This window comes from Dromiciops gliroides, chromosome 1 (assembly GCF_019393635.1).
Source record: "Dromiciops gliroides isolate mDroGli1 chromosome 1, mDroGli1.pri, whole genome shotgun sequence".
Taxonomy (NCBI): domain Eukaryota; kingdom Metazoa; phylum Chordata; class Mammalia; order Microbiotheria; family Microbiotheriidae; genus Dromiciops; species Dromiciops gliroides.
Window position 1 is genome coordinate 684,278,952 of NC_057861.1, and position 26,014 is coordinate 684,304,965.

At 38.4% G+C, this 26,014-nt stretch overlaps 1 protein-coding gene across 4 annotated transcripts in view; it reads right to left on the minus strand.

The window, feature by feature from the left end:
• Window positions 1–26,014, minus strand: part of TNS3 (tensin 3) — a 429,194-nt gene that overhangs the window by 322,029 nt on the left and 81,151 nt on the right. For 3 of the 4 annotated variants that reach the window (XM_043964868.1, XM_043964867.1, XM_043964866.1), the window contains exon 2: window positions 11,493–11,604. Coding sequence is in view for 2 of the 4 variants with exons in the window: in XM_043964866.1 (XP_043820801.1) it covers window positions 11,493–11,604 (112 nt within the window). In the remaining 2 variants the exon portion in view is untranslated. Of the gene's footprint in view, window positions 1–11,492; window positions 11,605–17,777; window positions 17,898–26,014 lie in introns of those variants that run through there. The other variant, XM_043964865.1, reaches the window with a different exon arrangement.

The window sequence follows — 26,014 nt, forward strand, 5'->3', positions numbered from 1 at the left end:
GCACCTAGCTACCCCTAAGCTTTTAAAGCCTAACCAATCTTTGCAGCCTCAATGTACATTGTACATTATCTCCCCTCCCACACTTCGTGATACAGCTTCACTGGCTTCCCTTCCTTCCTCACATACAAAACTCCATCTCCTTCTCTCTCTGTGTCTTTTCACTGGCCATCCTCCATGACTAAAACAGCCCCCCTCCTCACATCCACCTCATAAAAGCCCACTCTGCCTCAAAGATCCAGCTCAAGCATCATTTTCTTCACAGAGCTTTTCCTAATCCCCCAACTGTCAAAGCATTTCAAAATACCAAACACTGAATTATTTTGAATTAATTTCATATTTATTGTACATATACTAATATTGGTACTTGTCTTCTCCATTAGAATAGAAGATCCTTGTGAGTAAGTATTGTTTCATTCTTTTTGTTTGGGCCGTTAGCTGCGAGCATAGTGCCCAGTACATAGTAAGTATTGAATAAATGTTGATTGATTGATAGTTATCCCTAATACATCTCGGGGGTTATGAGTACAGTGCCCCTAAGATCTAAAAAATTCACATAAAAAATTTTGGCCCTCCCTTTGTACCAGAGAAAAGAAATTGTTTACATTTATGGTATTAAAAGATAAAACATTCGTATTATATAATACTATACATATATTTTATGCATTTCTGAGTTTCTAAATTTTTTCTTTGTCACTTGCTGTCCTTTGCCTGTTGTCTGTGACTTCTGCAAAACTCCCCAAAAGTTTTTCATTTAACTTCTTATGCCAACCTATGCTATATGGATGATAAAGCCAACCATGATTGGGAAAAGTTGCAATGTGGAAGGGATAACTGTACTTGTTGATTGACTGAGTTTGCCAGTTACTATCTGTGTGACCTTGAGTTAGTCACTTGACTTATGAGCCTCAAATTACTCGTCTATAAAAGAGTAATAATAAATAACATTTCCGGGGCGGCTAGATAGCACAGTGGATAAAGCACCAGCCCTGGATTCAGGAGTACCTGGGTTCAAATCCGGCCTCAGACACTTGACACTTACTAGCTGTGTGACCCTGGGCAAGTCACTTAACCCCCATTGCCCCGCAAAACAAAAAACAAAAAAAAAAACAAATAAATAACATTTCCACTACCTACCCTCACAAAGTCATTGTGTATTTCAAATGAGATCATGTGCATTAAAAGCACTTCATAAACCATAAAAGATTATACAAGACAATACAACGTTTTTGTAACGAGTTAGCATGGCGTCAGAAGGAACACAAAGATATGAGTCAAAAGATTTGGGTTCAAGTCCCAACCCTACTTCTTCATCAACTTCCTACTTCTTCCACCTTGGGTATGTTACTTCAGTTGTGTGCACTAGGGATGATAATAATACTTTCCTCTCAGGGTTGTTGTGGGGATGGGGGAGATACTATATAGAAAGAATCAGAGCACCTGGGTTCAAATCCTATTTCCTAATATCCTACTGTGACCAAAACAAAGTTATTTAGTCTTTCGGTGATCCTATTAACAAGTCAAAACAAAAAACATAAATTATTCCCTCCCAGGAAAACAATTCCCTGCAAAGAATCCTCTGCTGCTGCCAGGATGATATACTTTAGTGCCTCTCCATGTTTTCCCAACCTAAATTGCAAAACAATGAAACCTGACGCTTCAAAAGGAACTAAAAGAGGTAGTACCCATTTTCACCTTTTTTTTCCTTTAACAGTAACAGTTGTAGGGATGAAAAGCACCAAAGGTGGATAGAAGATCAAGAACACCCAGGTTCCAGAAATCTGCCTTACTTAAATCTCTCAATGCCCTCAGACAATCCTCTAAGACACTGGTTCTGGGCAGCTAGGTGGCACAGTAGAAAAAGCACAGGCCCTGGAGTCAGGAAGACCTGAGTTCAAATGTGACCTCAGACACTTGACACTTACTAGCTGTGTGCCTCTGGGCAAGTCACTTGACCCTCATTGCCCTGCAAAAAAAAAAAAAAGAGAGAGAGACCCTGGTTCTTAACTTGAGGTCTAGGACCTTTTTTTTTTTTCCCTTTTAAGATGACTGTATTCTATCTAATGGGTTTCCTTTGTAATCCTTTGTATTTTGTTTTATGCATTTAAAAACATGACTCTAAGAAGGGGTCCATAGACTTCACCAGACTGGACACAGAAAGGGATAAAAAGCCCTTCTCTAAGACTTCAAATTAGGGATAAATTGTAATTGTAAATCTGTAACTAGAGGGAATTTAAACAGTGGGAATTCACCTCACAAATGAAATTACAATCTGGGCCAAAATGTATGAAGAAATATTAAAATCAGTTCCAAATATTCATTTAAAAAATACCTAATATGCCACCATTGAAGTTGTAGGTCACCCCTTCTTCCTCTGAACTCACCTTCCCTTTCATTTGACATTTATCATGTATGGTTAGCTGCATTTTCAAGTGCATGTATTTTTCCCCTTTAACTACATTTACAAAACCTTAAGGGCAGAGTTGTCATCATCTTTTTGTGTATATTCCAAAAGGAATACCTAGTACCATCCTTGTACACAGGGGGCTCAATTAATCTTAATTAACTGAAATTATGAAGTATTCTCAGAACTTGGTTTTTAAGGAAGCAACAGGGGAAATAGTGAGAAGTATTACTTCATGGAAAAACAGCTGCATGAAGCACCCTTGATGCATTGGTTCCGGAGAACCACCCAGGCGAGGTTCATCTTCTAACAAATGCATATTTCATCTTATAGAGAACAGGCAACAGCTGAATTCACAGTTGACCCTAGTTGACTTTCAACACTGCAAAATCTAATCATCTTCAACCTCACTAGTTCTTTGTTCCTAAGAAGAGCAACAGCAATTCCATTTCAGTGGAAAATGGTAAATCGGCTCAAAACAAAGTGTTCTTTCACTGACATTTCCTTTTGAAATATAGTACAGTACCTTTTAGGTGAAACAATTTTTTCAGATAATGAAGTTAACAAGAACTTAGCTATGTGCAGCAGTCCTCCCAACACAGAATTGCAGGTCTCTTTGATGTGGTTCATTTAAGATGGACCAATCCTAATTAACTTGTATGATAGCATCAAATGTTAAAACAGCTCTCTTGAAACTAACTGACTTGTCTCCCTTCAACAGTCTGAAGTGGTTTCAGGCCACTTGGTAGTTTTATTTGGGCAAGGTTTCACATGTGTTCATTTAAAGGTGGAACAGAGACAGTGAAATTTTGATTCACCTGTTGACAGAAAATTCTAAATTTCACATTGAGAGGAAAAATAAAAAACCATACACAAAGTGTGTTTTTAAATATATATTTATATATGTAATTTAAGAATGAATATCTGGTTATTAGTTTTATACATATCTATTTATTCTCTATATTTGCTTATTTATTCATTCACATTTTTTAAAAATGTGTTTGTTTTGAGACTAGTTCTATTTATCTCACCCTGGCTCCGAATACAACAGCCAATCACTGGCCCAATCCCACTATTGATGAACATGGAGGCTCTAACCAGCTCTGTTTTCAACCTGGCATATTTCCCCAACCACTTCCTACACAGTCTGGTGGCCTCCACTCTTAGGGAATGGAGAATGGAAGAATCACAACCAAGGACTTTAAAATTACTACAGCTCAGAATTCCCAAATTCAAACTATCCCCCAATATCAATCTCGAACTAGCAAGGATTACAGGAGTACACCAATGTGCCCACCTAGGCCTTCTGGGAACAAAATATAACCCGTGCATTGTCCACTGTGGCAATATAACATCATTTTGCTCTCTCCATTCGTTTGACAAGTATTTTTATGTACAATGCAAAGATGAGTAAACTGAGCTCTGGGGCAGCAGTGGCAGAAAGAATATTGTAAGTGAAGATGAAAAACTGGAAAGAAAGAAGTGACCAGGCCATTGATTGATAAGCAGAAAAAAAAGAGAGGTCATTCACCTTTCTGTTGGCAGCTGCCTCTCAAGGGAAAATTCCAACTCCTACTTATTCAGGAAGTTGCAATCTAGTGATAAAACTCCTTATACACTTGCCTAAAGACTAGCCTTTCTTAGTTAAACAAGCAGATTGACCAAGAGTTTCATGAAACTCTCAGGGACGTTTACTAACCTACCTCTCCAGCTTTATTTCACAATTTTACCCCATGTTTGAGCCAAAAAGAACTATTCAAGTTCCCTCAATGTGACCTTCACTTTTCCTGTTCTATGCCTTTGCTCATACTTGTTCCTTTGCCTGGAAGGCTGCCCCCCACCCCTGCCATTTCGGCTTGCTACCATGCTAACCATTCTTCAAACCCAAGGTCAATGACAATGCCTCTATAAACTCTTCTTTGATCTCCCCAGCCAAAATGAACCTCTACCTACTATGGATTCACATTTTACCTTGTTTGGGACCTCATTTATATGTTCACAGTCATATTTTTTAATAGGGATTTGTGTACATGCCTTACCTATCTCATTAGAAGAACAACTCTTTGAAGTCCCCCCACGCCGACTCCTTTGTGGAGGTGGAAGGGTGTGGAACATTACATATAATAGATTTTTTTCCCCATGTTCCAATTAATTTTGCTGGGTTTTTTCCTTTCCTTTTTTTTGTCTTTATTTCTAAAATGTGTTGTTATTTAAGATGACTTGGGGATGGGTGTTAGACTCAAGGGTAACTGTCAGTGATGTAAAAAAAGATGTCCTTTAAAATCCATTTTAGGAGGCAGCTAGGTGGCACAGTGGATAAAGCACCTGGATACAGGAAGACCTGAGTTCAAATCCAGCCTCAGACACTTGACACTTACTAGCTGTGTGACTCTGGGCAAGTCACTTAACCCTCATTGCCTCACAAAACAAAACAAAACAAAAATTCATTTTAAAAAGTATGGTAAGTTCTTTCAGGACAGGGACCATACTTCTCATCTGTTTTCGTATCTCACCCAGTATTGAGCACAATATAGTTGATCCATACATGGGTGATGATTGAATAGGATGCAACATGTATTCCTGAAGTGGAGAAAACTGTTCTGAGATATGCAAATATTAGAAGAGATAAAAATGTGTCTGTATGTCTTCATGTGAATAGGGGAGTCTCCAATAATAATGTTTAAACCACTCAGAACAATTAGATTAATAGAAGTATATAAAAGAAAAGAGGGACTGTCCCTGAGAATGGGTCTATCTCACCACAAATAAAAAATGTCTGCATCTCAGAACACCCAATTGTATGGCTTTTTTTTTTTTAAAGAATGACCACATGATATATGGCCAGATAAGCAGAATGATTATCCTGCCAACCTGGAGCATTCCCCATTCTTTCATTTCTTTTCCAATGAACAAAAATATTCTTTCCAGATAAGACCATATAAACTTGAGAGCAGTTAAAATATGCAAAGTGCCATTAGATTTCTATATAATGACAATCTCTAAGGTCACTGACTCCTTTTGAAGGTGAACAAATACCACTTTTTACAATCCCTTCAAACTAACCCAAAAACTTCTTAACCTGGAAGTGTAAAATTTCAATGAATTTTCTGAAATGGTGGCTAAGACATACAATTTCTTCATCTGTAGAATGAGGGAGTCATACTGGACCCCAGGGTACCTTCTGATTCCAATGCTGTACAATCCTGTGACATAGTACAACAGTTTAGGGATAAAAACTTTCCTTTGGCCATGGAAATTGACTCAGAGTTATTGGACAAGTGCTGAAAGATAATTAACCTTCCCAAAGAGGAAAAGGCACGATTCTCACTTTTGAAAGGCTACCCAACAAATAGTTTAAATGCTGTGAAACTTTTTCCCAAAGTTGCTAGGAAGTTTGTTGGCCAATAATAATAATAACTAATAGTTATATAGTGCCTATTATGTGCCAGACTCAGTGCTAAGCTCTTTATAAATCTTTTATCTCATTTGAGTTTCACAACAATCCTGGGAGGTAGGTGCTATTATGACGTCCATCTTACAGATGAGGAAACCGAGGCAAAGATGGAGTGATTTGCTCAAGATCACACAGCTCATAAGTATCTGAGGCCATATTTGAACTCAGGTCTTACTTCCTGACTTCAGGGCCATTGATCCATCCACTGTACCACCTATTGCATCAACTCCTTTTACTTCAGATAAACATAAATGCCTCTTTTCTTAAAGGTAAGATTACTTTGGGGGCAGCTAGGTGGCACAGTGGATAAAGCATTTTTCCTGGATTCAGGAGGACCTGAGTTCAAATCCGGCCTCAGACACTTGACACTAGCTGTGTGACCCTAGGCAAGTCACTTAACCCTCACTGCCCTGCAAAAAAAAAAAAAAAAAAAAAAAAAAAGTTGAGATTGCTTTTAGTTTGGGGATCATCTTTCAAAAATTTGGGGGATAGTTATTAAATAATAGAATCATAAATATAGAGCTGGAATGGATCTTACAAATCATTGAGTCCAACCCCCCTCTGTTTACAGATGAGGAAACTGAGACCCAGATAAAATAAATGATTTGTCCAGAGTCAAAGGCTAGTAAGTTTCTGAAGGGGGAGCTGAATTCATATCTTCCTGACCCTAAACCTGTTACGTTATCCATAAAACTAACCTGCCACTCATTAGGAGTATAATATCTAAAAAGGATGGGGCAGTAGGAGAGAAGGCAGAGTTCCAGTTCGTGTAATCATGGAGGGAAAACAGAATTTTTTTTTTCAAGAGAGAAAAATAATATTAAACATATAAAAGATAATAAATAACACTAAACAATATAGAAATCAAATGTAAGGTGATGAGGGAATTTCATTTTGTTCAAAGGCAATACACTCCAAAACTTCACAGTGCCAAAGTGATTTCCTCATTGTGGATAAGGAAATCCAATTACCCATAGGACAACTCTTCTATCACTTAGTAGACAGGCTTCTGGAACACACTAGAGCTGAAAATTCCTCATTGTTCAGCCAATCTGGTGACAACCCTCTCCAAATTTAACTAAGCTAATCCTAGCACAAAAGATATACAAGCCATTCCTGGACTTGTATTTGAAATTTTCTGAGCTTGGCAGGACTCTTCAGTCCCCCTGAAGCCCTGAACTTGTTGAAATCATATATGATTCATTTTAATAGCAACAACCTTATCACATTTTCTTCTTCAGTGATCTTAATTTGTAAATTGGTGAGCATACTATAGTATTAAAATTATTTGACCAGGCATTACATATCTTTAAATTTTGAACTTGGTTTATCTACAATATTGGCAAGCTAAGTCTGTGGCTGGTCAATATATAATAAAATCAATAATATGATACAATAATAATACAGCCATTAATGCTGATAGGCAATGAGTATGTGTTTAGGACCTGGATCATAAAGCTTCTACAGCCATTCTGGAACGAATGCTATTCATTATCACCATCTAAAAATACGTAACAATTATATATTATCGGACCCAAATAGTCCAAATCAGTGAGAGGATACAGTACAGCCCAATTCTGATATATTTTCTAAAGACAATGGATTGGGATGAAAAGATAAGAGTGTCACTTCCTACGGGAAGTATTTCCTGATCCTCCCGGTTGTTGTATTCAAATAACATCTGTCTTTACAGGTTTATATGTTGCAGCCCCTCAGCAGAATAGAAGATCCCTGAGGGCAGGTACTTTTTAATTTTTGTCTTTAGATCCCCAACATATATAGGTCTTGCATTCAATTGGCTTCTGATATATGGTTAACAGCTAGGTCCTTCCCAGTTATATACTAGGAGGTCATTCTTTGAATGTAGAAAGGGGTGCACTGACCCCTTCTGGCCACTGGAGGTCGAGCTGTAAATAAGCAGCTATTTCCCAATAACAACATATTTTTAATGCAAGTTGGAATACATCTGTATGTGTGTATGCATGTATGTATGCATGTATGTATGTATGTATGTATGCAAGTGTATGTGTGTATGTGTACCTCTCCTAAAGCTTTAATTAGTCATTCTCATCATTTTAAAGTTAAATCCTCCCCTCAAACAACATCTATCTAAAGGCTTACAGTTTTTCCCAAGGAGAATGACCAGCCACTCTCTAACAACCCAGGACAAATACCAGAGAGAAATCAGAAGGCTCATCTCTTGGCTCATCTTGACACCCAAAATGATGTCACATAATTATTCACAGGTATAAATTAGTCACAAGTTCACAATCATGTAAAATTTTTCAGTCAGTCATTCAGTCAACAGGAATTTAGTTAACAAGCAATTACTAAGCTTCAGTTGATACTCGGCACAGTTATAGAGAGATATCAACCTTCATTTCTAACTAAATTTTATTGTTCCAAGGCTCTCCACCACTTTGCCTAATGGGATGCATTATTCTTTACTGTAGGTATAAACTAATGAGTTCCCTGTCACCGGAATTGTTCCAAAATAAGTGAGATGTGCCCAAGCTAAGTACACTGTAGCAAGGATTTGTGTGTTGGGTATAAAACTCAACTAGATGACCTCCAAGTTTCTTCCTAAGCTAAGCATTTCTGGTTAGCTTCAGGAAAGGTCTTTGGAATACAAAAAAATCCATCACTTCCTTAAAACACTAAATTTAAGGGAAGTCTAAATTAGCCCCCAAGGTGACACTACCAAGGCTCATCACAGACGGGGGGAAATAATTAATCAAAGAACAAGACAGCAAACCTGGGAATTCAATAGAACATCTACTAAGAACCTACTAATCACATGGCACCCTTAGTGACATTGGTGGCCACCAAGATGAATACCACATATTTCCTTTCTACAGTGTTCCTGGAATCTGTTCTGATTTAGGAAGTAATCATGTATTGATTAAACTGTCTGAAGTGCTATAACTCTCCCGATGACAATTACAATCATTCAAATTTAAGCACAAGAATGCATTTTATAGGAACTCCACTCTTTTCTGCCTTTTTCCACAGAGTTGGGAATTATGGTTGTAGAACACTACCTATATTGTCAGACCCATTTGATGTGTAGATTGGTCCTGCTGAATGGCTTTTTTCTTTCTTTTTTTTTTTAATTCTTTATTATAACAGATGTCTCTTTGATCAGGGAAGGGGTAAGGTCATATTTAGAAATCTAGGTTATATAAAAACGAGAGAGCAGTAAAAATAAAGTGAAATGCATTTTTAAGCAGATTCTCTGAAAATTAACCATTGCTTTCGGGTGATATTTGCCATTGTTTCCCCTCCCTCACAAACTTACATAGGTTCATGTAAACCCAAACATCCTTCCCTGTCAGAGTCCAGGAGATAAGAGAATAACTTCCCTTGTCTCCCTGTCTCACACACACACACACACACACACACACACACACACACACACTAAATGCTGTGCATGTCTGAATGCAGGCCAGTGCACATTACACTCCGTTTTTCACTTTTGTAACAGAATATCAAGTTATAGTCAACTTAGAGAATGGGATAGAAGGCTGTCTTGGAATCAGAAAGACCTGGTTGCAAGACCTTCCTGTGGCACCTCCAGGCTTATGTTTTATTAGAGATTGTGGTGATCTGTCTTTCCCCTCTGTGACTATGAGCTGTTTGAGTGAAAAAAGAAGATCATATCTGAACCCCCAAGGGACTCGTCCAAGTATGGCACACAAATTGTCTCCCTGGCCTGGTCTGGACTCCAAGAATCAGGACATGTGAAAGGAAAGACTGAGATGCCCACAGTTCTAGTGCCTTTCCTACCTCAAAAATGTCTAAGATTAATTTTCTTTCTTTCTTTTCTTTTTTTTTTTTTTTGTGAGGCAATTGGGGTTAAGTGACTTGCCCAGGATCATACAGCTAGTAAGTGTCAAGTATCTGAAGCTGGATTTGAACTCAGGTTCTCCTGAATCCAGGGCCAGTGCTTTATCCACTGAACCACCTAGCTGCCCCCCTGATTCATTTTCTATACACTCTTCATCCACTTTGATATGTCCACATTGCTTCCTGACTCCCAGGCCCAACAGAACGTGAGCACATTTGGCAGACAGTACCTCACAACTATCTTTGAAGCCTTAGAACAGAGTATGGTGCCTAGAACGTGAGACATGTATGACAAATACTCCTCAATAAACTGACTTGACTGTGCCTTCCTGATTCTAACACAGATCCCATTCCAGGATTCCCAGCTACTTCACTATTAGAATCTCAATCTAAATTCTTTAAGTAGGCTATGACGAACAGAAGCAAACATATCTTCCAAGGAACAGTTCTCTTTACCCTCCTTCTATTGTGGTTCAGTACAAAGAGTGCTGGTTCTATAATCAGAAAGGCTGGCTTTGAATCCTTCAGTCCTGCTCCTGACACAGTTAACTGAGAACCACAGCAATCCATATAACTCTTTTCAGCCTCAGTTTCCTGATGTGTAAAATTGGGAAAATAATTCTTGTCCCTCCCAATCTCTCTGAGAACATATCAATATAACCTAGTATTATGAATCCACCATCCTACCTATGCCCAGGACCCTCTCAGATTATATTTGCAGGTGCTTGAAATGAAAACAATTATTATATTTATTATCTTCTGTTCAGCCTCCATCAATAAATAAGTTAAATGCTTACTTGGTTAAAAGTGGCAAAGGTGGGGCAGCTAGGTGGCGTAGTGCATAGAGCACCGGCTCTGGAGTCAGGAGGACCTGAGCTCAAATATGGCCTCAGATGCTTAACACTCACTAGCTGTGTGAACCAGGGCAAGTCACTTAACCCCAACTGCCTCACCAAAAAAAAAAAAAATTTAAAAAGTGGCAAGGGTAAGTGGATTCTAAATAGTGGCCATTAATCATTCTGATTCAAAATTTCTCAAATCCCTATGCATGTCACATGGGATACAATACATACAAAGATGCCATGGTCGGTCAGAAGTTTCACATGATAACACTTGTAAACAAGTCATAAAGTATAACTTGAACAAATTCACATGTTTGTTCAACTAACATAAATTCAGAGCTTGCTCATCTATCCCTCATTTAGGGCAGGGGGTTCTTAATTTGGCTCCATGAATTCGTTGTTGTGTTTTTTGGTTTTTGTTTTTTTGAGGGGGCCGGACAATGAGGGTTAAGTGACTTGCCCAGGGTGACACAGCTAGTAAGTGTCAAGTGTCTGAGGCCAAATTTGAATTCAGATCCTCCTGAATCCAGGGCCCATGCTTTATCCACTGTGCTACCTAGCTGCCCCATGAATTCATTTTTAAAAAGTATTTAAGCAACTGTATTTCAGCATAACTGGCTTCCTTTATGATCTTATGTCTCTTATGCTTTTCAAGGCAATATTCTGAGAAGGAGACCATAGATTTCACTAGACTGCCAAAGTGTCCTATGGCATAAAATAGGTTAAGAAGCCCTGGACTAGAGGGGTTACCACCTCTCACCTTCTGGTCACCTTCTCATATAGCATATAGTAATGCAAATCTAGGTGCCTACTGCAAAATAAGCATTGGTTCCCCATATGGCAAACTTGTTGACAATAAAGGGGAATTCCAGGACTGTGCATTTTTGGAAATTCCCCCAAACAGTTTTGAAGCTAGCCAGACAACAGCCAGGACAATGAATATGCTCACCTCGGCATGAAACACCTTGACTCTCAATAACTTGTTTGCAGACACTGCAGATTTTGGCTTTCTTAAAGGATTTATTCTTAAAAATGTGGGCACCTGAAGCAGATTCTTCTGGCTGGGAGGTAAAAAAAAAAAGAGAGAGAGAGAGAAAACATTAGCTTCCTTTTGTCATGTTCCTGATTTTTATCTGCAAAAGATAAGACAAGCAGAGTCTGTAAATGTCCCAAACATGAATGATAACACACAAAAGAAAAATAACACATAGCCTAACTGAATATGTGTCAACAAGGCCTAGAACACCCAAAGGCGCATGTCAAGTACCTTAGATTATAGGTTTTTAGATCTAATATTTACATTTGCACATGTGTTTGACTGGATTTGTACACTATACAACCCCAGGAACATTGGATCACCATGGAATAAAAATGATGAAGAATTCCCCTGCATACCTCAGACTAGGCTAATAGTCAGCTCTGATCACTACATTTGAAAAGAGTCAATGGAGGTTTTCCAAGGTCAACTTCTTTCTCGAATCTTTTTGATTTAGGATAACATTACTTTGCTGGGCAAGAAGCGTCCTAACTCCCCTTTTTGGCTTGTACAAAATAGCATCTCTCTTTGTACTTTCACAAGCGATCTTTTTCTGTTCAATGTTATATATGGAAATGCTCATTTTATTTGTTGTTTATTCCATTAAGAATAATAGAAAGCTATATTGGCTCATATCACACACACACACACACACACACACATCTCTCTACACAGGAAGATCTTATAGAAATCTCACCAATAAGCAAATAAAAAAATGTTATTCTTTCACTGCCTGAAAATGTCTCCCCTGTCCCACACTTAGGCAGTCATCAAGATGACAACCATCAATTCAGCTAAAGCTTCTAAAGCAGTCTTTGTATATGGTATGTGTCGATCTACAACCACATATAAACACAAATATATCCAGTCTAAAGTAATAAAATACACAAGTTAACAAGACCTTAAACTACTTTCCATCACTTAGAGGATTTATGGGCCAGTTAAACTGGCTGGTTAGACTGAATATGGTGCCAACGGGAGCACAGTAAAAAATCCAGACCCTATGTCCTCCAAAAAGATTTTCATGGAAAAATGTTCCTGTGACCCGAGGCTGCATCCATAAAATATGTAAGCTGTCTTTCATATAAATCCTAATGGGAACTGACCAATTACCATCACTGGGGAAAGGGGGGGGTGGAATAACAGTTGAGAGTCTGTCTTTATCACTGTCTTCATAAAGAAAAATAATGTCCAATGTTGTAGACACTCAATAAATGCTTGTTGACTGTATACTGTAATATAGAGGACTTCCAAAAGTCATAAAACGGTTTCTCACTTAGGAGGGGGGAGGGAAACCCTTCTTCATTTGCCCAAGACAGGGACCCAGATTATCCTCTATCTCTCTTGAAAAAAAAAAATCCTAAGAAATTCCATTTTTATTCCTTGTATCCACACATCCTCACCATGTACTCATTCTCAGTTTTTTGCAATCAGGCTTCTGACCCACATCTAGAGCTGCTAAATTGGGAAACTTTTCCTATTTGATCCCCTGTGCTGCTTCTTAAAATTGGTGACCATTCTACTTCTACAGTTTCTACTGGAGATCTCAAAAGTTCCCACGGATTCAACTACTATCCCTGGGCAAATGGCTCTCAAATCTGTATCTTACTGTCTCGCCAGACCTGTCTAGCATATCTATCTATCATGAACTACCTGCTGCCTATCTCCTCCTAGTTGTACCCTGGGTACCTCAACACATCCAAAACAGAATTCTTAATTATCTCTCCCAAATCCACCCATCCTTTAAGTTTCACAGGTTCATAACACGAGTCATCCTTCACTCACTCTCTCCCTCTGCAGGGAATAATCCAGTTTGACTGGAGAAGAGAATGCATTTGAGGGAAAAACATGAGACAAAGATGGAAACCAGATTCACCTCCAAGGGGAAAAAAAAATCTGTTAACAACAAAGTCCAATCAGTTGCCAAACCTTATCAAGTATACCTCCCTAACATAACTCATTCATTCCCACCCCATCCACTTACATAACCACAGGTTGACATGATGATCAAATTCGATGTGTCCCCCTCCCCCCCCCCCAGGCAATCAGGGTTAAGTGACTTGCCCAGGGTCACACAGCTAGTGAGTGTCAAGTGTCTGAGGTCAGAATTGAACTCGGGTCCTCCTGAATCCAGGGCCAATGCTTTATCCACTGCACCACCTAGCTGCCCCCCCCCCCCAAATTCGATGTTTTTAAAGTACATAGCACGGTCCTTGGCATATAGTAGGCACTTAATAAATGCTTGTTTCTTTCCTATAGGTTGCTTACCATGCCCACAACTATCTATTGATTGTATTCGTGCATGCATTTATTCATTTAACACCTGTCACCTGGCAGAATCCTCTCTAGACTCCCAGTCTCTGTTCTCTACACTTTCAAACCTATCCTCTACACAGGTGCCAAAATAATCTTCCTAAAGCAGAGAACTGACCATGTTACTCCCCTGCTCAAAGGCATGCAGTGGCTTCCCACTGGCAACAGGACAATACAAATTCATCAAAGTCTTCTACCATCTGGCTCCTGACTTCCTTTCTAGCCTTATTTCATATTACTAAAAATTGCAAACTTGAATTCTACATACCTCATAATAGACTACTAGCTCTTTTCCTGATATTCTGTTCCCAGCCTCCATGCCTTCCTCCTTTCCTAGAATACATTATCCCCTCAATTTTATCTCTCAAAATCCCCACCTTGCTTCAAGGTTCAAGTCAGTCGCCATAATGGGAAGCCTTCTCCAATCTTGCTAGCTGTGAATATTCACGCTCTCATTTATCCCTAGATAGATTGGTGTACACATGGTACCCCACCCTCCAGAGAGAATGGAAGCTCTTTGACAGCAAGGGCAATCCTGTTGTTACTGTATCCCTAGAGTCTGTGTTTTGCACAGAGTATGAACTCAATAAAAGTTTAATTGAATTAAGAAACAAATCACTTATTGTGAACCAAGTCTATCCAACTGTTTACCCATGCCTCGTGATTAAATAATGCCAGGCAAATATCTAACTTGCCTTGAAGAAGGGCAAAAACCCCAAAACTACCCAAAATGGAAATTCAGGAATATACTTTAATATATCATGGGGTGGGGGACAAAATGAATGAGCACTTTGGCAAAAACAATACTTGAGATGAACTCAGTGGCCTATTTTGAAGGTTCATTATGGACTCATTGAAGCAATTCATATTTCAGCCAAGAGGCCCATAGGAACCAGTATCTTCTCCAAGCTAAAGCAGAGACAACACTGAGTTCTCCTTACCCTGAAAACATTTTCACCATAAGAATATATATTCTCTGAGTTTCAGCACCTAGCTTACACACATGCACCTCATTAGAAAACTATAAATAAAATAAAAGCTTTTTATGAAAGGAACCGGGAAAATGTGGATCTATTCATGGAAATATTAAAATGGCCCCCATCCTAACTATTTTTTCTGACAATATACCACAACAATTAGCCCCAGACCGTGACTTTCTTGACTCCCTCCCTGGCCTCCAACTCACCTCAGAAGGTTTCACACTTACCTTCTAATCTGCCTATGGAAACCCTAACCATCCTTCATGGTCAAACACACACTTACTCCAGTCCCCCATTACCTGTCTCCTTCCCATGAACTCCTAAAGGACCCCCTTATTATCTATGCCATTCATTTACTACCTGGTTATAAACGCAATGGACTTTTACTATTCCTGTAGTAACCAGCCCAAAGGATTATTTTAAGAATTAAATGAGGTAATGAATGTAAAATATTTTGTTAACCTTATGGTGTAGCAGACAGAGAACCAGCTTTTGAGGTCAGAGGTCAAGATTCAAGTCTCATGTTAGATACATTCGAGCTACATGACCACTCAATGCCCTCAAGGGAATTCTATGCTCTGTATTTTTTTTAATGCTCTGTACTGATAAAAGTTTCTTCACTGGCAGTTGCATACACTAATGAAATCATAGGTCCAGTCCAAAACAAAACAACAAAAACAAGCAATAACGACAATAAAAACCCTATATTCATGTCAACCCTTGTTATTCAAATAACTTTATTCCAGCCAGGAGAATAACTTGCTAAGCAGCTGGAGTCTATGTTCAAATGTAGCCTCAGACATTTACTAGCTGTGTGAGCCTGGGCAAGTCATTTCACTTGTTCCTCTCAGTTTCCTTAACTGTAAAATGAGGATAATAATAGTATCCGCCTCCCAAGGTTGAAATGAGGATCCAATTAGATATGTGTAGAGTGCACAGCAGAGTGACTGGCATATAGTAGGCACTTAATAAATACTGGCTTCTTTCCTTTCCTATGGTTTGCTTGCCTAGCCCACAGCTACCTACCTATTAATTTTATTCATGCATACACTCATTCATTCAACATTTTGTACATGCTTACCATGCACAGAGAACTTTACTAGACACTGGTAGAAGGCCCAGTTTGGAAGCTAACACCATTTCCATGATTAGAACTCTGAGGAATCCATTTGAAATAGTTTATTAACATCTGCTCAGGCTTCATCTACACATAACATCTCTATTATGAAAGGAGAAAGGGGCAGGATCAGGGGGCCTTTTGTTTTCACCTGGTACAACTCTTTCATTTCTCCTGGAGAGGTGGGGCCGATGTGCACACAGAAGGAGGTGACAGTAATACTGAAGCATTTAGAGGGCTCAGTTCAGGAATCTAAATTGCATTTAATTGTTAGGAGCAAAAGTTGGAAGAGTGGAGTGCTGAAGCTGCTGGTTCCAGAAGGATCGCCTGAGGGATACCCAGTAATTAGTGCTGGTCCTGATTGCCCACATTGTGAGATCTCTTTTCAGAGAGAAAAATCTCTCATAAAGGAGGCACTGAAATACTCAGTGTGAACCCTAAAGAGCATATCATCTACTCTATTGCAAATACACAGACACCTCTCTTCTCTAGCTCAATTCATTCAGGCTCACAACTTCATCACTGCCACCAGCAAATCATCCGGGTATGGGGACTCTTTCAAATGCTCCAGGTACATCCTTTTGTTTCAGTCCAAAAAAAATCTATTAATAACCAGATCAGAATTAAAATGTTGTTCTCCTCTTTAAAAATTCCTGAGTCCAGGATTTAATGATTTCTACCTCCCCTAAAACTTTTTTTTTAAATAGTAGCATCAGTTCCTTTACTTGCGATTCTAGTCCTTAAATCAGTTGTTTTTTGACCAACCCTCTGCTGATTCCCCTCGTGTAAAAAATTCCCAGTGAGAAAGCTACTTCATATCTACAACTGTCTTGTAACACAGAGTTGGAGAATTAGAACACTGAAATTTCAACTTGGTCAGTCACCAACCATTTATTAGGTCCCTGGCATGGGGGCACAAAGACTCCGACAAGACAGAAACAAGTAAACAACAAACAACAACTGTGTCAGGCACCGTGCTAAGTTGTTGGAAACAAAGAAAGGCAAAAATCTTAGCCATTAAATAAGTATGCCCCAAATATAGTGCCTAATAGTTCCAGTAATTCATATCATTTCTTATGGCTGCTTTGGGTATTCCTTAGGAAAAACACACAGACACATTCATTCACCAGTTAGCTCTTTTAGCTTTCCATCACAGATTTCTCATTTTTCATTGACAAGAAAGTAATTTTAAATGTCAACTTCAGATTTTTTTAAAAAAAGAAGAAATTAAAAAGCCTTCATTAAGAACTCTGATCACAATGAGCAGGCATAATTCCAGAAAAGCAATGATGAAGCATGCTACCAATCTCCAGACAGAGGGATATAGAGAACTAAATACGCAGAAACTAATTTTTGGACTTGGACAAAGTAGAAATTGTTTTGCTGGACTATGCTTATGTGTTATAAGGGTTTTCTTTTTCTTTTTCTTCCCTCCCCCACCTTTGAGTAGAAGGTGGGAAAGAGAGAAAATAAATGCTTGTTAATTGAAAAAATAAAAGTTAATTTTAAAAGGAGGCAATTAGATAAGAAACAGGATTGAGCTGACTGGTCCAGATGTGACCATAATGAGGTCCCCCTTACCTTCTCACAGCCTCACAAAATTCACCAGAAGCACAATTAACAGCTAAACCTAATAAGACTCCCATCACAAAGCCAACGCAATTGGATTGCCTCCATTAGCCTTCAGTCCGTTTTGTTAATGTGCCAGCTTGCCCACTCCCCCAAATAATGGGTCTCCCTCTCTTCCCTTGCTTGCCCTCCCATTGTGACTTCCCAAGCCAAACTCACCCAGTGGTGCAGCGGCTGCTGCTGCTGCCGTTGCTGCTTCCTGGGAGTCTGCCTGAGCATTCTTCTGCTCTCCACAGTTAAAGTAAACAGCTTCATAGCCCCTGTCCCTGGGACTGCTTGCTTTTAAGGATGCCTTGTTTTTAAAAGCGAGATACCCAAGCCAGCAGCTTCTTAAGCTGCTGCTCTTTCAAAGACAGCTGACACACAGTGGGGCAGCCCCAGCAGTGGCTGCCCCTCAGGTGGGAGAGGCAAAAGACCTTTGATAATTATGACTCCAAAAGCACAGGCGCCCTTTCAAGATTTTTTTTTTTTTATGGGCAAAGGAAATGCCCTACTTTGACCCCTTCATATAGGAAGCCCCAAAGAAAAGTTCAATTAAGTGATGACTGTGAAAGGGCTCTTTATGGTGAAATGGGGCCCCCAGTTGCAGACCCATTACTGAGCCAACATACATATATATCCATTTCTCCAGGAGCTCGTCAAACTAAATCAAATGGATGCAATAAAATCCAGGCAAAGCAGCAATATCACCAAATGTCATTGCTCCATCTGATACAAATTAGCCTGATTTCTTTCTCTAGTACATGTACAGCCCTGAAGAAGGGCCAGGGGCTTCTCCGGGCCACCTAACTGCAGGATGCCACAGTAACAGCATATGTGAAATAAAAAATGCCTTCAAGCAGGGAAGGGGGGGAAGGGAAGGTAAATTTTCCATCTGACTGAAATTACCAATTGGGTTGGCACACGAGGCTATATTACTAGGATTTCAATCCACTTCAGGAATGCTGACCACAGGGAAATCAATTTTGTTTAAAAAAAAAATAAGAACACTGTGGTTTCTTCAGGTTTCAGTTATCAAAAAAAAAAAACTATTTAATTTTGTCCAGCAAACACTGCCCAAGTAATGGGTCATTATCAAGTAGTAATCTAAACACCTTTCATACTTGCCATTTGATAACGGTGTTTTGGAAAGCACTAAGAAAAAGATTATGCAGGAATGCTTCTTCATATTTTTCTTCCTCAGCTAACTCAAACAAGCAAATCAGGCATATTTTGAAATCATAGCACAAAAAGGTGATTATTTCCAACAGAGAGCAATGTTACATAGATGCTAGGGAAAGTGTCCCAAACGAAGCAGGTAATTAATGGTCCCCCTGTATTCTGAGCTGGTCAGACCACATCTGAGTATCATGTTCAATTCTGGGAACCACATTTGGAGAGGGACATTGACAAACTGGAGCATATCCAGGAGTACGAGCAGCAGGCCGGTGAAACACATAATGGTCTGGAAGGTCTAGAAATTTGTTATCCTGCCATTCTCTTTGCTTGACACTTAGGTTTGTCCATTTTGACCTTGGACCATGCCCCAGCTCCAATTAACTGAGTCACTGCAATTTAGAATGCCTTTTTTTTTTTTTTTTTTTTGGTGAGGCAATTGGGATTAAGTGACTTGCCCAGGGTCATACAGATAGTAAGTGTAAGTGTCTGAGGTCGGATTTGAACTCAGGTCCTCCTGAATCCAGGGCCAGTGCTTTATGCACTGTGCCGCCTAGCTGCCCCAATATTTTTTTTTTGCAGGGCAATGAGGGTTAAGTGACTTGCTTAGGGTCACACACCTAGTAAATGTCAAGTGTCTGAGGTAGATTGCTTTCTTATGGAGGAAAGGGAGTTGGGGTAGGAAGCAAGAGCCAGAGAATGGTAAGTGTGGTGTAGCTTTGGTTAAAAATGTGACATTATTTTGAAGTTTACATAATAAACCCTAAATCAGTAGTCCTGTGAACAATAAACCTCCTTTAATACATCTGCATATCTCTTTAACCTTTCTATCCTCATGCCAAAGTTCATTAAAATAAGTTTTGAAATTGTAGAGGATCTTTTTTGGGGGAAAAGTACATGCCATTTTGTTTCAAGATGGCAAAACAGCCATACATTGATTGAATTTTAACGTTTATACAAAACTAAGTAATGGAGAATTGTGGGTAGAGTTGACAATGCTCTTTTTTTCTCTTCTTTCTTTCTTTCTTTATTCGTATAGACAATGTTTTTATTTGTTGTTTTATCAAGTTCAAATAAGAAAATCAAAAATTTATAGTAATAGCATTTACAAAGGTTCTGAATTTGGTCAAAATCAATTAAGTCTAAGTTATCTTGGAACAAACCACACAACTTCTATCTCAATGTAAAAGAGGTGAGGGGGAGTAGAGAATAATCATGTCATTCCTTACCTTAACCTATCTAACAATGGATACAAATAGTGTACAGAGAAATAAAAGATGTAGACATTTCCTGGGAAACTTCATTCAAAGTTCAGATTTTCACAGTCAATAGTCACAGGGTGGAGCAAGAAGTTACAAAATGACAGTCTGGTTGTGAGACCTAGTTCTGCCACCTCTCCTAGCTATGTGACCTTGTGAAAGTCACTTAACATCTCTGGAGTTTCCTACATTGGTAAAATGCAGAAAATAATACCTGTCGCACTTACTTTTAAGAATCAAATGAAATAATACATAAGAAAGTGCTCTGTAAACTTAGAGACATTGAACAAATGTGAGGCATTATGATCACCCTCCTAGTCCATATTAAATTAACCTGTCTGAAAGCTCAATTAATATCCAGGGAGTAAACTGATTCATTTACAGGTTCTGGCTGTACACTATCAGATTCAGTCTGGGGAGTCCAGGGATTATACTGTGTTATCTGTGGACCCATCATGCTTCTGTGGTTGTATCACGCTATCTGTGGGTCAGCAAAGTCTATAGATTAGGGTGGGGAGAGTTCTAGGAAATCTTTAAGACAACTAGATGAATCCTTTACAGAGTGAGGAGATTATATTAGCTTTCTCAGATTGCTTCCAACTCTACAAACCTACACATCCGTGATTGTAAAAAGTTATATTAGTATATTTCCTTCAGATCACAACCTAAATTATTTGGATTATTTTAAATATATAATGATGAATTCAATTAAATAACCATTATTTCAGATAACATGTTTTGTTTTGTTTTGTTTTATTTTTGGCAGGGCAATGAGGGTTAAGTGACTTGCCCAGAGTCAAACAGCTACTAAGTATTAAGTGTCTGAGGCCATATTTGAATTCAAGTCCTCCTGAATCCAGGGCCGGTGCTCTATCCACTGCACCACCTAGCCGGCCCCACAGATAACATGTTTTAAATGACTACTACACACACGCAGAACATTGTGTCTTGGGATGCTATAAACAACAGACCACAACACACTGCCAGAGAAATATTTTCTTGTTAAAACTCCTGGAAATATTTTTCATAATCATTCAGTTGTCTATTAAGCATCTATTCTATGCAAGGAACTGTGCTAAATGGTACAGAATACAAAAATTAATTTCCTCAAAGAGCTTACAATTTAGAAGCATATTCAAGAGGAGCATTCAACTGAACTTGGAGTCAGGGTAGACTTAAGATTAGAATCCTGTCCCTCACATTTATCATGAGGTGGTTCAAGGATAGCTAGGTGGCACCATAGTGCATAGAGGACCAAGCCTGGGGTCAGGAAGATTCATCTTCCTGAGTTCAAATCCAGCCTCAGACACTTTACTAGCTATGTGACCCTAGGCAAGTCCTTTAGCCCTGTTTGCCTCCGTTTCCTCGTGTCAAAAATTATCTGGAGAAGGAAATGGCAAATCACTCCAGTATCTTTGCCATGATACCCCCAAAATGGGGTCACAAAGACTCTGCCATGATGGAAACAACTGAACAACAATGACCATGGACAAGTCATTTAACCATTCTGAGCCTCAGTTTCCTCATCAGAAAAAAATGGCAACATAGTAACTATCAGGGTTATTTCCCAGGGTTGTTGGGATCAAATAACAGCTCGTGCAAAGTTTACCATCCTCGAGGCACATCTCAATTATTATTATTAAAAATATAAGTACAAAGGAAAGGATTGAACAAAGAGCTGGGAAAGCTTCAAGGAGGAATTAGGATCAGGGAATTCTTTATAAAGGATGTGGCATGTAAGGTAAATCTTGGAGGATGGAAAAGATTCTGTCACATGAAAATAGTCTATAAGAACTTATCCTTATTCACTTCACCTGTTTAGTGTTTTCATGTTTATTTAAATCATATAGCTACAAGAAAAGTTTCAGTTTCATGTTAAAAGAAATCTATTCCTACTAGAGTGATGCTCATTTTGCTTCAAGAATGGCTCTACCAATCTAATTTAGACTGAAGCATTTTACTATTTTAGCTTTATTCTATGAATAGTTTCCATGTGATATAGTGAACTTCAACAAACTATTTCAAAATATTCTCCACATAGTAATTGACTCCCAAGAATTTTCTAGAGTTCAAAGCATTAAGGAACTGGAGCACTGTCTTGCAAGAGATAGAGAGGAAAGAAAAAAGGCAAAGATAAATGGATATCTTTAGGAATGAAGAACAGTAGTGTACTCTAGTGTTCATTCTTGGGACAATTCCATTTTTTTTTTTTTAGTAACTTTTCATAGATTGTTTGAAACTCAAATACAAATTAAGGTCTCTGAATTCATTCATGACACCAAGATCTTCTAAGTTAGTGAAATATCAACTTAACAAGGCTAAACTAAAATACCGAATGGTGTTAAATGACCTTCAATATGGGTAGATACTAGGACAAGAAAATAGATACTTATAAGATTATGGGTGCTGAGCAAAAAGTAATAGCCAAAGAAATGAATCTCTAAATCATTATAGAATATACCTAAATGAATCAAATTATTCATTGGTACAATCAAAAAGGTCAATAAAAATGCTTTGTGTCATTCATAAGAGTAATTTACAGATGAAGATGATGATCTTGGGCCATCTATACCAAAAGTGCTATCTGCAGTTCAGATCTCCAAAACTTAAAACGTACGGATTGATCTAATCAACATAATTTTCCTTCTCTAATATAATCACACCACATTTTCCTTCTAAGATCAGGAGAATTATATATGTATTCTACATTCCTTCAGATCACTACCACTGTTATAGGCAAATACATTCAGTCTTCATCAATATACTTAGGGTTCAAATCTTATCTTTAAATTACTTTGTGGACATCTGGATGGGGTCCAAGGGCATGCTCTCTATAAAGAGGATAAAGGAAGTGGTAGATCTAGTCAAAAGAACACTAGACTTGATCTCTGATACTGGAGCAGTGGATAGAGCACTGGGCCTGGAATCAGGAAGACCTAAATTCAAATCCAGCCTTAGATACTTATTAGCTGTGTGATCCTGGGCAAGTCACTAAACCCTGTTTGTCTCAGTTTCCTCATCTATAAAATAATCTGGAGAAGGAAATGGCAAACCACTCTATTATCTTTGCCAGGAAAACCCCAAATGAGGTCACAAAAAGAGTTTTACATGACTGAAAATGACTGTGACTCTGGGCAAGTCACTTACCCTATCTCGGCCTAAGTTTCCTCAACTATTCAAAGTTAAAATGTTAGACCAGATGCCTAATGTCCCTTCCAGTTCAAAATCTATGATCCTTTGGATCACTAATATAACCCCCATACTATGAGCCCTGTCTAAAAACTCTAAATAAAAGAAATATTGCAAACTTTAAAGTGCTTTAGGAATGATGGATGATAATAATTGTGTGTAAGCAGAGTGATATAATAATTTATACTCTTTAAAGAAAGATACCAATATAGAGAATTATAATACATAATATTACTTAATAAGCTAAAGGAGCTACAAAACTAAATACTACACGATGTCTATAGACAAAGATCTTTATTAAAAGGGATGACCAGGGAAGATTTGAGGAGTTATTATTTAAGTATGGCTCTGAAGTATAGGGGGAAATCCAACAGAAAAAGAAGAAGAGAGATGGCATTCCAGGCCCTGGGAAAGGCATGAACAATGTCCATATAAGGGAAATAATGAGGCATGGCTAGAAATGAGGAATGGTACAAAATCGTAAAAGGCCTTGAATGCCAAGCAAAGAAATTTTGAACAACATTTGGTAAGAAATAGCAAGCCACTGAATATTTTTAATATAATGAGAAGATCGGATCTATGCATAGGAAAAATTACCCCTGCTGCTATGAAAGGTGGATTTAAGAAGAAAAAATATAAGAGACAGAAAGCCCTGAAAAGTGGCTGTTGCCACCATCCCAAGATGTAACACTAGTTCCTCTTCTGTAAGAAACATCTAAAGGTTTCAGGGTTTTCATGAGGTTTTCAGAATATAAGCACCATACTGCCTCTAGAGAGCAAAGATTTATGACCCAGTTCAGTGGGTTTATATCTATCTCTTGGCTAGATTTTTACCTATTGTAAAGAATTAATTGTTATTTGAGGTTTTTATGCCTCAGCACACACTGGCCTGGGGCTCTGCAAACTGCACGATGCTCCACCCACTGGTTGTAGACCTTGCCAGGGCTCTGGCACCTCACATCATCACCACTCGCCCACGCCTACATGTGCCTGGCAAAATTATAATGATTGGAAGCCTAGTGAGGGCAGTCATGTGACTGTCAGAGCGGCCATCCCATTGGCTGGGACTGTGTGGGGTATTTCTAGGTTTGGGGAGGAGAATTGGGCATTCTAGGAGGAAGCTGGAAAGCGACAGGCGTTCTGCTGAGTATTTTCAGCTGATTCCTGGGCGGTGGTATTTTTTCAGGTATTATAATTTCCCTTTCCCCATTTTATTTTCTTACCCTTGATCCTACTGATCCTGTTTGTGGCTTTTTTTTTTTTAAGTTCGTTCTTGTTAAAATAAATCTTGTTCTGTTTTGAGGGAGGCTGACGGTCTCCTTCCTTGCCCCAATATTGTGGTAAGCCGCTTAGCTAGCACTCCCCAATTAAAAATTGGTCCCCACAGTATCCAAAACTCTACTTCATTTCTTGAGCTATTCTTTACAAAGGCTTAAGTTTGCTAACTCCATTAAGGAATTATAATGAAAGCTGCAAATGATTAAATATTAGTTCTAAGGAAAGACTGTTGATATTGACCTCCTGAGTTCTCTCTCTCTGTTCTATGACTTTGAAATACAAGATAGGTAATGACTGGCTACAAATTAGTATAGCAGGGAAAGGTCAGAGTTATAGTAAATAATGATATACCCAGGAATTAGCAACATGGCGTGCTGTGACTTTAAAAAATACACATGGTATGGTAGAAACATTGAACTAATCTCCCCTTGAGTTAATGGGTTTATTCATATTTCTTCATCTAGTTCTGGGTTATATAAATGAAAAGGTACTTTAAAGATGCCTGAAAGAGCTCAAAAATGAACAAAAGGTTTGGAAAACAAGCTGTACCAAAAAGTTAAAAAAATGAATCCATTTACCTTTGGGAAGAGAATGATGAGAGTTCAAGTATCTAATGAAATATATCATAATACCATGAAAGATCTCAATTAGATGCTGGGACACATTGATCAAAGACAGGAAGTTCCTTTGTATTGGAATTTTTAAAGTTATGAAACATGGTACTCATAATCACAACTGTGCTTGAGCAAAAAATACAGTTTCTGGTGGCAAGTTTATTAATTTAGCAAGTATTAATTGAGCACCCATGGAATGTGTGTACACAACACAAGTCCTTAGAAAGAGAAAAATATGTAAAAATGATGAGGACTTGCCATTCAGGAATTTACAGTCTATCTAAAGACAAATAAAACTATAAGGTCAGTGAACCTGTTTTGTGTTGGCCTGCTTCAAATATTCATTGTTCTTTACCTCTTTTCAACCAAGCCACCCCCCCCCAACAAAATAGTAAAGGATCTAATTTGTCATTTGCATTATCTATAACTCTTACAATGAATTTCTGTCTAAGAATTGTGTCCTCTTCCTGAGGAGGTACTATTGTAGAGAGAAGAATTTCTTAAGAGCAAAGATTGATAAATATTAAAATGGATCACTGAGAAAAGCTGAGGAAACCTCACATGGTCTCTTAGAGTGGAATGGATTTCCTATTTCTCTGGGATGTTTGAAATGTAATCCTCCCCAAATATGAAAAGATAAACTTTCCCTGGGTTTCTTCCAATCTTACAATTCTTCTTCTTTTTAGAGTAGTCTTACAAGGTTCCTACAAATGGCTACAGTCTTAGAACCCTACCTTTAACTCTATATAACTCAAAACAAAAATAGACTTAAGTTGCACTTGATATTTTTAGTGTCCTGAGGTTGTTAAACAAAAGAGTAGATGTAAACCAAGAAGGAAAGTCATCATTTGCCAAACATACAATCAATGTATTCTATGTTCAATATCTTATAATATTAAAA